The 14,135-nt window shown below is 51.2% G+C and overlaps 2 protein-coding genes across 2 annotated transcripts in view; one reads left to right on the top strand and one right to left on the bottom strand.

The window, feature by feature from the left end:
• Positions 1-8,804, bottom strand: cckar (cholecystokinin A receptor). Its single transcript, XM_030337974.1, has 5 exons — positions 8,382-8,804; positions 6,951-7,202; positions 4,061-4,322; positions 2,961-3,088; positions 1-2,385 (listed from the first exon to the last, which is right to left on the bottom strand). Exons 1-5 carry the CDS (start codon positions 8,503-8,505, stop codon positions 1,733-1,735), a joined length of 1,419 nt encoding a protein of 472 aa, XP_030193834.1. The 5' UTR covers positions 8,506-8,804; the 3' UTR covers positions 1-1,732.
• A 749-nt stretch (positions 8,805-9,553) lies between these two features.
• Positions 9,554-14,135, top strand: part of tbc1d19 (TBC1 domain family, member 19) — a 23,919-nt gene continuing 19,337 nt past the window's right edge. The window contains exons 1-6 of the mRNA XM_030338910.1: positions 9,554-9,828; positions 9,929-10,001; positions 10,115-10,160; positions 11,493-11,568; positions 12,166-12,240; positions 12,790-12,853. Of these exons, the coding sequence (XP_030194770.1) occupies positions 9,685-9,828; positions 9,929-10,001; positions 10,115-10,160; positions 11,493-11,568; positions 12,166-12,240; positions 12,790-12,853 (478 nt within the window). The 5' untranslated portion in view covers positions 9,554-9,684. The remainder of the gene's footprint in view (positions 9,829-9,928; positions 10,002-10,114; positions 10,161-11,492; positions 11,569-12,165; positions 12,241-12,789; positions 12,854-14,135) is intronic.

The following is a 14,135-nucleotide window of genomic DNA, read 5'->3' as shown; positions in this document are numbered from 1 at the left end:
GTAGTAGACTGCTCTCAAAGGGTTGCTGATGGTAGAATCTTGTGCCGTTTGTAACATTTAGCAATAACGTCAAAATGAAAAAAAAAAAACAAGGGGACAGTTTTTTTATATAATAACATACAATAGTTTTTGTTTTTTGTACATATTGCAGTTTCCGATCATGCTCAAAGCCGTATGTCATTGAAAGAAGAAAACAAATATTGGCAATATTGGCAAAAAAACAAAAAGAAATAAAAAATATATAAATTTGACCTTGTGTGTCTGGTGATTATTTCGGTTCATTTGGCATTGATGTCATCAGGCCACACCTTGCCGGAGATTAGATGAACACACAAACCTTCTACAACGTCAACATGGCCGCTGGCATCCTCTCCGGTCGGTCGGGGACCTTACGGGGACGTTCCTGCGTGTGAAACCGACCATTACAATCCGTACAACTGACTGGTCTCTGGGGTTCGTGCTCAGCTGGCCTAGCTTTGGGTGCTACCTCCGGTCGGCTCTGGGCTCGGCCGTTAACGACTGTTTGAATCCACTTTAGAGTAAAGCCGATAAAAGCCCCCACGGTGCCGTGGCCAACGGCGTCTCCTCTGGCCGCCTGCTCGTCTGAGAAGGCTTTATTTGGGCAGCCAGAGGTGGCTCATCTGGTCGGGGTTCAAACAATGAGTCAGGACCGCCTGTCTGCTCTACGGCGGTCTGGACCGTAAGATGAGCTTCTGTCATCGACCTCGTAAATGTCACAACAGATTTAACTGCCTTAATTACCGTGATCTATGTGGGTATTTTTAACAGTCAAAGGTCATCCCTCAGTATGACTTGTGTTGGGAGGTTGTCTACAACAGTTTATACGTGATTATCATAGGCTAAGAGACTTGAGACAGATGTCGCAGTACATGTGACAGAAACACACCGACGCAGGACAGAGCAGAGATTATACAGCACTGAACACAGACGGCTCCGTCTGCGCCGCGGCGTTCTTTGAAGAAGGAGGCAGGTGTCGAAAGTCCCACCAAACGGCCCGAGCACACACAGTACGACATCAACGCACACACACGGCGCTCAAGGACGAAAACAAACAAAAACACTGGAATGGGCTTCCTCGGGCTCTGTGAACTAGGAATACATTGCTCAACCACGGATGAATATATAAAAACAAAGCGAGATGTTGAAGCCGCGCCGCGAGCCTCGACTGCTAATCTTGTTTGTGTCCACAGCAGAGCTGTGTGGGACTTGGTTTACACCGTGCCGCGCTCCAGGAGATCCTGTCCAAACACAGCGGCCTCAGACATATACAGCTGCTGGGCCGCTGGCCTTCTCCAAACATGTGCTCCTATTATCGGATTAACACACTTGCAGATCGTCCGGTGTGCTAACATAAGGTACGGAGCTGGTCTGTTGCCTGAACAATGTCCAAAGTTGTTTAAAGGGTCGAAACTAGACTGATCTTTTGGACGATGACTTGAATAATACGGTGAGGGTCGAATAAGATGGGGGGTTTGATTGATGGATGGGCGGTGACAGCGGTAATCTCCCCTCATGGCGGTCTTCTGCCTACGGTTGGCGCTACATAACAAGCTGAAGCAGAGTATAAGCCGTACCATAGTCCTACGAAGGGCTCGGCAGGCCGTCAACCAATCAGAACGTCACGACCCCCCCCGCGCCCGGCGGATCCTCCCCGTCACCTCGAGGCGTTGGCGTCACGAGTCGCCCGGACCGGGCGCGTGACTCCTCCCCCTCAGGCCTCGGGCTCGCCGCCGGCCGGCGCTCGCACATACGTGAAGCGCACGCAGGCGCCGCTGCCGCCGGGGGGGCTGAGGCCGTTCGCCGCCGCCCCCCCGCCCCCGCTCCCCCTCCCCTTCTTGCTCCCCGCTGACCTCCGGAAGGCGGAGCCTCTGCTGGTGCTCCCGCCGCCGTCGGCGTGGCGACCGGCGCCCCGGGCGCAGCAGGAGAAGGTGGACAGCACGCCCTGGCGGAAGCGCTTGTTCATGAAGCAGTAGATGAGCGGGTTGACGCAGGCGGACACGTAGGACAGCAGGTGGATGAAGGAGATGGGCGCCCCCGTGAGGCGGTGGGCGGAGCGGCGGTCAAAGGCCTGCCAGGCGTTGACCACGAACACCGGCGTCCAGCACAGGAAGAAGAGCGACACGATGACCAGCAGCATGCGGATCACGCGCTTCTTGGCCACCAGGTTGGCGGTGGAGCTGCTCCCGGAGACGCGGCCCAGCTTGGCCTTGGTGGACGCGCTGCTGGCTCCGCCTCCGCCGCTGGCTCCGCCTCCGACCCCGCTGCCCGGGCCCGCCCCTCCCAGCAGGCTCCTCCTCTTGGAGGGCGTGAGGTAGCAGCCGTCGTTGTCTCCAGGTTTGATGCTTCCTGTGCTGCACTGTCTCTCTGCCGGAGGGGGGGAGAACAGGGTGGTTAACGGAGAGACGTCCAGGGGTCCGTACGGCCCCCCAGGGTAGAGGGGTCCGTACGGGCCCCCGGGGTCCAGGGGTCCGTACGGGCCCCCCAGGGTAGAGGGGTCCGTACGGGCCCCCCAGGGTAGAGGGGTCCGTACGGGCCCCCGGGGTCCAGGGGTCCGTACGGCCCCCCAGGGTAGAGGGGTCCAGGGGTCCGTACGGGCCCCCCAGGGTAGAGGGGTACCCAGGCGCGCCCGGGGTCCAGGGGTCCGTACGGGCCCCCGGGGTCCAGGGGTCCGTACGGCCCCCCAGGGTAGAGGGGTCCGTACGGGCCCCCCGGGGTCCAGGGGTCCGTACGGGCCCCCCAGGGTAGAGGGGTCCGTACGGGCCCCCCGGGGTCCAGGGGTCCGTACGGGCCCCCCAGGGTAGAGGGGTACCCAGGCGCCCCCGGGGTCCAGGGGTCCGTACGGGCCCCCCAGGGTAGAGGGGTACCCAGGCGCCGTCAGCCTGGTTAATGATGAATGGGAGCGTTTAAACGGCGTGCGTGGAGGCCGCCTCCTCACTCACCTCGGCTGCTCTTCCTGTTGGTCATCTCGAACTTGATGCCGCGGTAGAGCTCCAGCGAGATGAGTCCGTACGCCGTCATCATCACGATCCCCGGGATGAGGAAGAGCAGCAGCAGCAGAGACACGTACCTGACGAAGAGTCCAGAATATAAAGACCGGCGCGTCTTTAAGAGTGATGAACCCCTGGCCTCTCTGGGACTTCCTGCCAGGAAGAGACATCTTCCTCCCCCCCTTCCCCAACGGTATTAATAACAGAGTAGTGGGCACGGAGGTGTGTGAGTGGCTGCCGTCGGCCCACAGACGAACGAGCCTGGGACCAGGAAGTGGTCGTTAACGATGCGTTTCCATTGTTTCCGTGACGCTGGCCCTGGGTCTCCAGCCGACAGCTAACTCTTGTTCTAACGATAACAAGTTGTACAGAGAACCGAACATATGGAGGACATAAACCACCTCAGCCCCGACCTGGGGCGGGGGGGGGGAGTCTGGAGTGAGGCACTCTGCCGTATAAAAGAGATTCACGGCCTTTGTAACGCAGAGCGGAGGCTTTCCGACAGCAGTTAAAACGTGAGGGATGTCCGACGGCGTCTGAGGACGTCTGCTGAGGCACCACAGACCAGCGGTAAAGGGCCTGGCTTCATCCCACTGAAACACACGGAGTCATATCGGGAGAGCCTGAGGTTGACTTCTAATACTTTTAAAGGGCTGGTCTGACCTTGACCCAACAATATGATCTCATGTTTCCCTTCCCAATAGCACCAGACTGCTATCCAAAAGCGACAGGCGTCAGCCATTGTTACAACCACTTCGATATCTACCCGTGAGTGACCTCACCAATGGGAGCGTCACCCCAGACGTACGACGTGATTGACAGAGCGTCACCCCAGACGTACGACGTGATTGACAGAGCGACACCCCAGCATACCCAGTGGACCGCCGTACCAACTAGTGCCCCGCCCCATAAGAGTTTGATCCCTCCCACTCATGACGTCACTCACGAAGACCCACTAACGAGGCCCCACTAACGAGATCCCACTAACGAGGCGCCACTAACGACGTCCCACTGCCCCGTGGGTTAAGCGGGTAACGAAGCCTTCTGCTCACCAGGACTGCTGGATGACGTCGTTGGGCCACACCAGGCGACACATGTGGCCGGTGGAGTTGTTGATGCGGGTGAAGGGCCTCAGGGTGCTGGAGATGGGGTAGGGCAGCATCAGGATGAGGGAGGCCGCCCACGTGGCCGAGATGACTTTGACGGCGTGCGACTTGGTCTGCCAGGTGCGCGAGGTGAGCGGGTTGCAGATGGCGCTGTAGCGCTCCAGGGAGATGGCCATCAGGTTGAAGGTGGACACGCTCACCGAGACGCCTGGGGACAGACAACGCTCACTTCCTGTAAGGAAATACCACCGGCTTCCTGTTTACCAAACAGTGGGAGCGGCTCTGGGGACTCTGGTTTGAGATGCTTGGAGGAGGAGAAGGGTTAGGGCCAGGGCTCCGACCCGGTTCAAGGAACGAAAACGAAAACGAAAACGAACGGAATTTTACGAGGAACGGGAACGGAAACGTAAACGAAAACCAAATGGTCTTCAACTGTTCCGGAACAGAAACGTTATTCTGAAATCCCCAAAACCGGTTAATAACGGTTTTTTTCCGTTCTCTATATAGCCTATACAATTTCACAAGAGCATAGCCTATTTCCTGAAAAAATAAATAAAAGAATTCCGTTTGCCGCGTTCACTTCGCCGCCCGCTAAGCTCAGTTGTCACAAATTCCCACCAGCACCCTGGCGAGGGGCAATTTAGAAACAACAGTTGCACTGAGCTCTATCTTCGACAAAGGTAACGTGAGCTAAATTAACCGAGTCCACTATATCGCCTTTGCATTGTTTCTTGTTGGTGGGCGTGCCCTTAACCTGCGTCCGCGTCCAAGTTTCAATGACATGATCAAACAGCCCGCCCGCTCCCTGATGACAGCCCTCACTGCTGTCTACAAACAGCTATTTAATAAATAAATGCCAGATTATAAAACACGCATTTCAAAAATCGAGTCTGACTGTCAATAACAATGCGGGACAACGTCTCAATTTGCGGGACGTGTACAAATTAATGGAAATGTGGGACTATCCCGCACAAAGCGGGACATCTGGTCACCCTATATCGACCACAAAAAGAGACTAGACCCAATAACACTGCCGGAACGTTAAGAACGAACGTTATTTTACGTTCCGAACCGGTTCAGGAACGATATGTTGGTACGCGGAACGCAAGAACGAAAACGTTAAATATACCGGTTCCGTTCGGAGCAGAACGATTGAAAAATGATTTAGTTTCCAAGCCCTGGTTAGGGCGCCTTGCTCACGGACGCCTGGAGGTACACTGTAGGGGCTGGGAATCGAACCATGACCCTTCCAGATGGGAGTCGCCCTAGCCACTAGAGCTTCCCGTCCCTCTCTGCTGTCGCTGATCGGTTGAGTGAATGGCTCAGCCGTGGTGAACTACTGGCTGTGTTCCCCTCCGGTCTGAGGTGTTGCACTGTTTAAATCTAAAGTTTAGACAAAGTCTCTCAAAACACAAACACTTCTCAGCTCCTAATTGACTGCATTGCTAAAACAAATCCAACCAGGGTGACTGTGCTAATTGGAATGTGAATCTGTGGTGGAAATATTAATCGTAACTATAATATACAATTATATACAAATTAGATAAAGCTTGTTTCAATAATTACGAGTAAATTGAAAAGGGATTTGTATTCCCCCTGGACCTAGAGATGCCTCCCGTTCTAATTTCAAGGTGTCCAGGTAGTTTGCATTTTCATCGCCACTGCAGTGTGATACTGAGGCCGATCGACTGACTACTTTGTTGTGTAGATTCCTTCAACTGTCCCCCAGCCTGGCTTGCAGCTTTGCAGACATGTCCACTTCACCCACAGTGTATCGCAATTGGTCTCTCCCGCCAATCCTTAACTCTTCACGAGCCATGGTCATGGCTCACCTTTGATTCCTTTGTATTAATGACCAACGATGTGAGTTGTAAGAATAAGAAGAACTTCCCTATAAGAATCATGTTCCCCCATTGCCTCAATGAATGTATTTGTTATGCTGCGAGTAGCTTCCTAAGATCAAGCTCTACAATGTAATCAAAGACTTTGCTGTCCGAAGTGTCCTAAAAATACATTATTCTTAATCAGTATCCTATTCAAGGAAGCCTTCAACGTTATTGAGTCAGCGTGACCCGAGCAGCTGCATGACAGTAGATTAAACCAACCCTTTGAAAGGGTTCCAGAACTATCTCTACCAAACCGGCTTCTCCATCAGCTGGTTGTTGACACGCCAAGGCGAGCAGATCCTGTCTGATAAATACCTCCACCTTATCGCCCCGGCCCCGAGAGGAGAGGGGTAAACGGGTTAACCTGCCCGAGATGGACGGCCGGGCCGCTAGCATGACAGCGCCGTGGTTAGCCGGCCGCATAATACCGACCGGCAGGAAACGTCAGAAACCCGACCAGGATAACAGCGCAGATATGTGTCGGAAAACCATCACTAATCCGATAAAACGGCAAGATGAGGAATTTGAGATTCCGAAGTCAATTATTTTCGCCACAGCTTATATGAGTTGTTCTGTTTTTCTTTTAGCTTGAGGTCACATCCTGTGAATACCTCCACGGTCTCTGAGAGATAAAAACCGACCCCACCTCGAAAACATTCCTGTTTTCAAGTCAACTTTAACCCTGATCCAGAGGAGGTGATACCGGCTCACTAACAGACAAGGCTTAAAAAGCCAAGTGGGACTTTTATTTTATTTTTTAAATTAAAAGTCAAATTAAGAATCATTGGGCATTTTAAACAATTATTATTATTGGATCCTCACACACATAATATTATGGGTGCTTATTTTGCATGCTTGATGGGACCTAATTGGTGCCCTTTTAGGTTCGCGATCCACAGTTTGGACACCACTGAGACCTCCACAGCCAAACGGCGATCACCAGTGCTCACCCATGAAGTACATAACCAGCTTGCACATGCCAGCGCCGAACACGAAGTTCCTCATGAGGTTGGGGATGAGCGTGAAGGGGATGCAGACCAGAGAAACCATCAGGTCGGACACGGCCAGCGACAGCAGGAACAGGTTGGTGACCGTCCGCATGCGCCGGTTGCGCACCAGCACGGCGATGATGAGGGTGTTGCCGAGCACGCTGAGGAGGAAGATGAGGCTGTACAGCACGATGCGGACCGCCTCATTGATGTCTGGATCGGGTCGGATCGGGTCAGAGAGAGCGAGAGAGAGAGAGAGTGAGAGAGAGAGAGAGACATGGATGGAGATAAGCGCAGGCAGGTAAACAGATGCGGGACGAGATAGTTAAAGACAGGCGGGAGAGAGAGACAGCTGAGCAAGGCGATCTCAGGTGCCGTCGCGGCAGGACGTCGGTTCCACATTTTTGTGACATTACCCCACGTGAACATACAACTCAAGAACACACACACACACACACACACACACACACACACACACACACACACACACACACACACACACACACACACACACACACACACACACACACGTTTTAGAGGAGCACAAGAGACACACACACAAACCTATATAAAGAGACACAAACACACATGTAGTCGAGGAGCTACTGGAGACGCATACACAAACCGACACATAAACAAAGACACACACACACACGCACACACACACACACACACACACACACACACACACACACACACACACACACACACACACACACACACACACACACACACACACACACACACACACACACACACACACCACACACACATACACACACTCACACTCTCTTTGTACACGTAGTAAAATCTGACATGACGGGTATGGGTATGCATGCAGTGCCTCGTGCATTATTTAAAGGTCTAGACTAGACATATCCATTTTTGGGTTGCATACTATTTTATTTAGACTCTGAGATAAAACTAAAAGACGAGAGTGGTCTTTCTGCTGGCTGATGGCTATAATAATATCCAGCCAACACCGTATGTTATGGTCTTATTCCTTCGTTTGTTTGAATTGATTTTAACTGAATAAATTAGATCATTAAACGACAACAGGCAATTATGCCTCAACCAAACAGGAAAACATCCATAACATCTCAAACATTACAGTGTTTTGTATTTTTATTTTTTCTAAAATGCAATTTTGACCTGATCTGACCTGAGACTGAATCCTTCCCCTCACCTCCTCCTGACCCTCAACCTGTCAATCAACTGAGACCTGAACCTGAAGCTGTCAATCAACTGAGACCTACTCCTGAAGCTGTCAATAGACTGAGACCTGAAGCTCAACATGTCACATACTGGAAGACCACCAGTCAATGTACTGGGAGACAACCAGTCTGTACAGGGAGCCTACCAGTCTCCACTGGGAGCCCACCGGTCACACACCTTTGGGTTCTGGCGGAGAGTCCAGGTCTTCACACTCGGACTGGTTCCTGATCCCGAAGCTGCAGAGGATCCGGTTGAGGTCGGTGGAATTTAGCAGCAGGTCCGTCAGCGTGGAAGTTTCCATGGCGCGCGAGGACAATCCAACACTGGTTATTAATAATGTTAATAATATCAATAATATTAGTAAGACCAGAGAGCCGCGGAGACAGAAGCTCTGAACCGGTCTGAACCTGGACCCCGACGGAGAGGATGAGGTCTGTCAGACATGGTGGCCGCGAGGTGAGAGAGAGAAGATGTACTCGAGATATTAATGGTTAATAAGATGAAAGTTGGCAGGAGGACGAGGGGCTGCTGCGCGTGGCTGGAGCGCTCCGCCGTGTGTGGCGCGGGAAGCATCGCGTGTGGAGTCGTGGCTGCGCGCGGAGTCCTCCCGCGCGCTCTGACAGCATGACGCGTCTTTCTATTACCATGTGTCACTCATATCTGCTCTGTCTGTGGATATATATGAGGACATATGTATATACATGTGTGTGTGTGTGTGTGTGTGTGTGTGTGTGTGTGTGTGTTTGTAGATGTATATGTGATGGATATACATATATATATGTACATGTGTATATATACAGTATATATATATATATATATATATATATATATATATATATATATATATATATATATATATATATATATAGTGTGTGTGTATATATATACACACGTGTATATATATGTGTACACACACACACACACACACACACACACACACACACACACACACACACACACACACACACACACACACACACACACACACACACACACACACACACACACACACACACACATGTATATATATGTGTGTTTATGTATATGTATGTGTGTATATATATAAAAATATATATATACTGTATACTGTACTGCAATTATTAGTTGGAATTGTGCGATTACATTTAATTCAGGAGATAATATTATTACATATTATACTTTAAGTAAAGTGAGAGTCAATCAAACCGAACCCTGGTCAACATTGTAAGGAAACCATGTTTCTAAATCCAGTCAGAATAGATCTACATAGAGATAGGCCTACATTTAATCCAAGACTATAATTTCTGTGAATAAAGCAACAATTATTAACAAAACATTATAAAAGACGCAATAAAGGAAATTCGAAACTCGGCCGGAACCAATCGTCGCAGGTCGAGTTTCCGCAGATGGCGACGCGGTCCTCCGTTGCTAGGTAACCACGGAGGGAGGCTGCTGCTGTTTTCCGGGGGAAGTGGACCAGTACCGCCGAATCTCTGCAGGGATGATGGACGGGCGGAAGGAGCGCGAGCTGTCTGCAGAGATGATTGACGGGGGCACGGAGCGCGAGCTGTCCGCCACAATCGCCCAGCTCGTGCAGCGGCTGAAGGGAAGCCACCTGCACTCCCAGCTCGAGCGGCGGGCCAAGGTGAGTCGCTCGCGCCGCGGCCAAGGTGAACCAGGTGTGTCTATGTGTGTCACGCTGAACGTCGTCCGCGCTCCTCTGACGCTGCTCGCTGTGTTTTCAGGACTGTCTGCACCAGCCCGAAATCAAACTTGAGTCTCTGAAAGAGGACGTGCGTCACTTCCTCAGAGTGTCAGGTGAGCGCTAACGTGCGCCTCATATGCACAACAAACAACCAGCAAGTGATGTTAAGATGTGCGTTCACTCGTTGACGGGCCGTGGTTGTAATGCGGTGTTGTGTTGTCCGCAGGCTGGGAGAAGAAGCTGCATAATGCGGTTTACAGGGAGATGCACGTGTAAGTCACTCACTGATCACTCTTCACTGATCATTGTTCATGACTCCTCTTATTGGGCATAATAGTGCTTAATGACATGATGGAGTAATAACATGGGCAACTTGTTAGACCCGCTGTTGTAGGAGCTACTCAGGCCTATCAGAAGGACACACGCACACGTGCAAACACACAAGCATAAATCACACGCATGCATAAATACACAAATGCATAAATACGCACGAAAATGCATAAATACACACACGCATAAATACGCACACACATGCATAATAGACACACAGACACACGCATGCATTAATACGCGCACACACACTCGTGCACGGTTTCCATGCATCGTGTTGTTTATCACTGAGGCGTCCTGACAGGTCGATAGCTGTCGGAGCTAGCCGTCGGAGCTAACTCCTGGATGTATAATTCAGTTTATGATGTATAATTGAGGAGCAGAGTAGGACAGCCAGTGTCTCTGAAGGCTGCGTTCACTCGGGTTTAGTGAGCTGCGTTGTCGTGCTGCTGGTGTCTTCTGATCCAGTTTAACATCAGTTGGTCTTTACCTGGACTCCTGTATTGAGCTGTATTCTAGTTATTTAACGTGGTTATAGGCTGTATTCCAGTTATTTAACGTGGTTATAGGCTGTATAATAGTTATGGAACGTGGTTATAAGGTGTATTCTATTTATTTAACGTGGTTATAAGCTGTATGCTAGTTATTTAACGTGGTTAAGCTGTATTGCAGTTATTTAACGTGGTTAAGCTGTATTCCAGTTATTTAACGTGGTTATAAACTGTATTGTATTATTTAACGTGGTTATAATCTGTATTGTAGTTATTTAACGTGGTTATAAGCTGTATTCCAGTTATTTAACGTGGTTCCAAGGTGTTTGTCCATCACACTCACGCCTGGTTCCCCAGCGGGGGGGTGTGACGGTTACATTACGACAGATGTCTCAGTAGGACTGCGTCTGGTCGGAGCTCCGCTACAACATGGCGGCAGTGATTCAGTCCGGCTTTGGTTGCTTTTCTGGTCTGATGAGCGGGTTCTGTCAGGTGCTGTTTGGTTCTGAATCTTTGATGCTTCCCATATTAAATCTGTCTTTGTGCAGAAGGCATGGTGGACCGCATCTGTGTGAAAGCAAAGCACAAACGTGCACACACCCACACACACACACACACACAAACGCACATGCACACATACACACACACGCGTGCATGCACTGTTCATTCACAACGTGATCCTTCACAAGGTTTATTCTGTCGTGATTCAGTTTCTCTAAAAATAATGCAATCCACAAACCTGACTCCACGTCCATGTCCCCCCCCCCCCCCCCCCCCCCGCAGCCAGCCCCCCCTCAGCCTTCTGCCCACCCCCCCCGAGCATCGGAAGGAGCCCCTGCTCTACATGCGCTCCGCTCAGGTCAGCCTGTCTCCTCCCATCCCCGTCAACACGTCTGCTGCTCCCACTACAGCTCCCTCTCTCTGTCTGTCTGTCTGTCTGTCTGTCTGTCTGTCTGTCTGTCTGTCTGTCTGTCTGTCTGTCTGTCTGTCTGTCTGTCTGTCTGTGTCTTATTCTCACTCTGTCTGTCTGTCTGTCTGTCTGTGTCTTATTCTCACTCTGTCTGTCTGTCTGTCTGTCTGTCTGTCTGTCTGTCTGTCTGTCTGTCTGTCTGTCTGTCTGTCTGTCTTGCTCTCGCTCTCTCTCTCTGTCTGCGTCTCTGTCACTCTGGCTGTGTGTGTGTGTGTGTCCGACACTTCTACCTCACCCTCTGTCTGTCTCACTCTTGTTATCAGTCTGCATTTCTCTCTCTCACTCTCTCTCTCTCTCTCTCTCTCTCTCTCTCTCTCTCTCTCTCTCTCTCTCTCTCTCTCTCTCTCTCTCTCTCTCTCTCTCTCTCTCTCTCGTGTCTTCTACCTATCTGACATAATCTCTGCCTGTCTCCAAAATCTAAAGTGTGTGTGTGAATATTTATATGTGTGTGTATTTATATGTGTGTGTGTGTGCTCCACGATGCAGGCCAGCTGGGAGAGGCGTGTCCTGAAGAGTCTGAGCAGCATGAGCTCAGAGCTGGGCGTCCCATTGGCCCGCAAGGTACCTTCTGGCCAATCAGCATCATCCCGCCCTCTGATTGGTCCAAATGAGTGCTCGATTGCATGTTATGTCAGGATGCCCCTGCAAGCTACTGCAGCTAATTAGCCATTTTAAAACAGCTGTGCAATTAACAGATGTGGTGCTGTTGGGTTAGGGTGAGTGTGTTACTCTTTAAGGGGCGGCCGTTTTAGATTCACATTGTTCTAGTTTCTTACAGATTTATTAATTGTTAAAGGTGTGAATGGAATCTGCTCTTTATTGGGGAAAAAAGTCATGGATCAACATGGTGTTTCACCAACGGATCTTTCCTCCTTTCCTTCTTGAATAATATAATCAAACACTAAAATAATTAAATTTGTATTGATCAGATGAAACAGGAAAAGCAATGACTATTAACCAGAGCATGTCACTGACATAACAAGCATCCAAGAATACAGTTTTCTATACGACTGTGTGTGTGTGTGTGTGTGTGTGTGTGTGTGTGTGTGTGTGTGTGTGTGTGTGTGTGTGTGTGTGTGTGTGTGTGTGTGTGTGTGTGTGTGTGTCCAGCGGCCTGCTGCTGAGCAGAAGGAACTGGCCAACAAGTGGAACGAGATGAGTACGGACGAGCCAGGTGGGTCGCTGCACCACGGCCAATCAGGCGTCAGCATGGGGACGGCTCCACCAATGAGACTCTGTTCATATGACTGTCTGTCTGCCTGCCTGTCTGTCTGTCTGTCTGTCTGGGGGCTTCACCTTGTGCGATGGATTCCTTCTCTCCTAGCAGCTGTTCTTTTTTATTTATTTTCTCTTCCTCCGTTCCGTCAGCCCTTCCTGGAGGCTCTCGTTAAACGACAGATGTAGTGTAGTGAGGAGTGGTGTTCTGTTACGTTTGCTCCACTGTGAGGGTTCCATCGATCGGAATGAACAACGATTGAACTCGCCGATAAGTCAGCAACTAAACACGCGGCCAACAGAAGTGACTTCCTGTTCCCATCCGGTGCTGTCGCTGGCAGGGTGCTCAGACACGGTCCAGGGTGGCAGCCCTGGCTGCGCGGTTCAGAGGAGGCCGTACAGGCGCCCTCCTGTCCCGTAAACACCTGCCGGTTTGACGGGGAGCTGGAGATACAGGCACCTCGACGGCGTGCACACAGCCCCCGCTGGTCCTGTGTTTACGGGCCCCGGGGCAGAGCGAGCATTGGAACGCACGGCGATCTGCCCGCGCTGAGCCTGGCCAGACGCGCTCCCAGAATGCCGAGCGGTCCTCACAAGGCTATCTGGAGCTCGGGGGTAGGGAATGTTTGGGAACGTCTGGGACAGGGCGCTGTCCCGTGTCTGTAAACACTTTAACGGGCCGGTGAAGATATCCAGACGACTCGGGGAGATGTGTGATAATGACGGGCAGGACGGGGGGAGGGAGGGGACACACCGTGCACTGTTCCTGACGGGCGTGCACGTGAAGACACTCGGGACTTCCACGTCCTCAGGAAGTCCACTTGAGGAGCAGAGCCTGTCAGCCGTGTCGGACCGGACCCTTCAGAGCCCGTTCCCGTTCCCTAGCTGTAGCTCCCGACCTCAAACTCAAACCATGAAAACGGAGGAACCATCGCAGTCCCTGGAGTGAGGAAGGTTCCGGGTGCTCAGAGTTAAAACACTGCGATTGTAATGGTAGATGGACTCCTTTCTAACCAGTGTCCACTCAAAGCGATTTACAATATTGCCTGACATTAACCCATTCATGCACACATTCACACACCGACGGCGGAGTCACCATGCAAGGCGACAGCCAGCTCGTCAGGAGCAGTCGGGATGAGGTGCCTTGCTTAGGGACATCTCGAACTAGCAACTTTCCGGCCACATGCTGCCGATGCCAATTGTGTTTGGACTATGGTATTTGGGAGATCAGCTTCAGTTAT

Source organism: Gadus morhua, chromosome 17 (genome assembly GCF_902167405.1).
Source record: "Gadus morhua chromosome 17, gadMor3.0, whole genome shotgun sequence".
In the NCBI taxonomy this organism is placed as follows: domain Eukaryota; kingdom Metazoa; phylum Chordata; class Actinopteri; order Gadiformes; family Gadidae; genus Gadus; species Gadus morhua.
This window is presented reverse-complemented; position numbering and strand designations above follow the sequence as displayed.

What these genes read in the sequence shown, in the direction of transcription:
- cckar (XM_030337974.1), bottom strand. Translation starts at nt 8,505, where the DNA reads ATGGAAACTTCCACGCTGACGGACCTGCTGCTAAATTCCACCGACCTC. An exon ending in CTCTCCGCCAGAACCCAAAG is followed by an intron (nt 7,203 to 8,381) that starts GTGTGTGACCGG and finishes GACCCGATCCAG; the next exon opens with ACATCAATGAGGCGGTCCGC. An exon ending in GACGTCATCCAGCAGTCCTG is followed by an intron (nt 3,089 to 4,060) that starts GTGAGCAGAAGG and finishes ACTCTTCGTCAG; the next exon opens with GTACGTGTCTCTGCTGCTGC.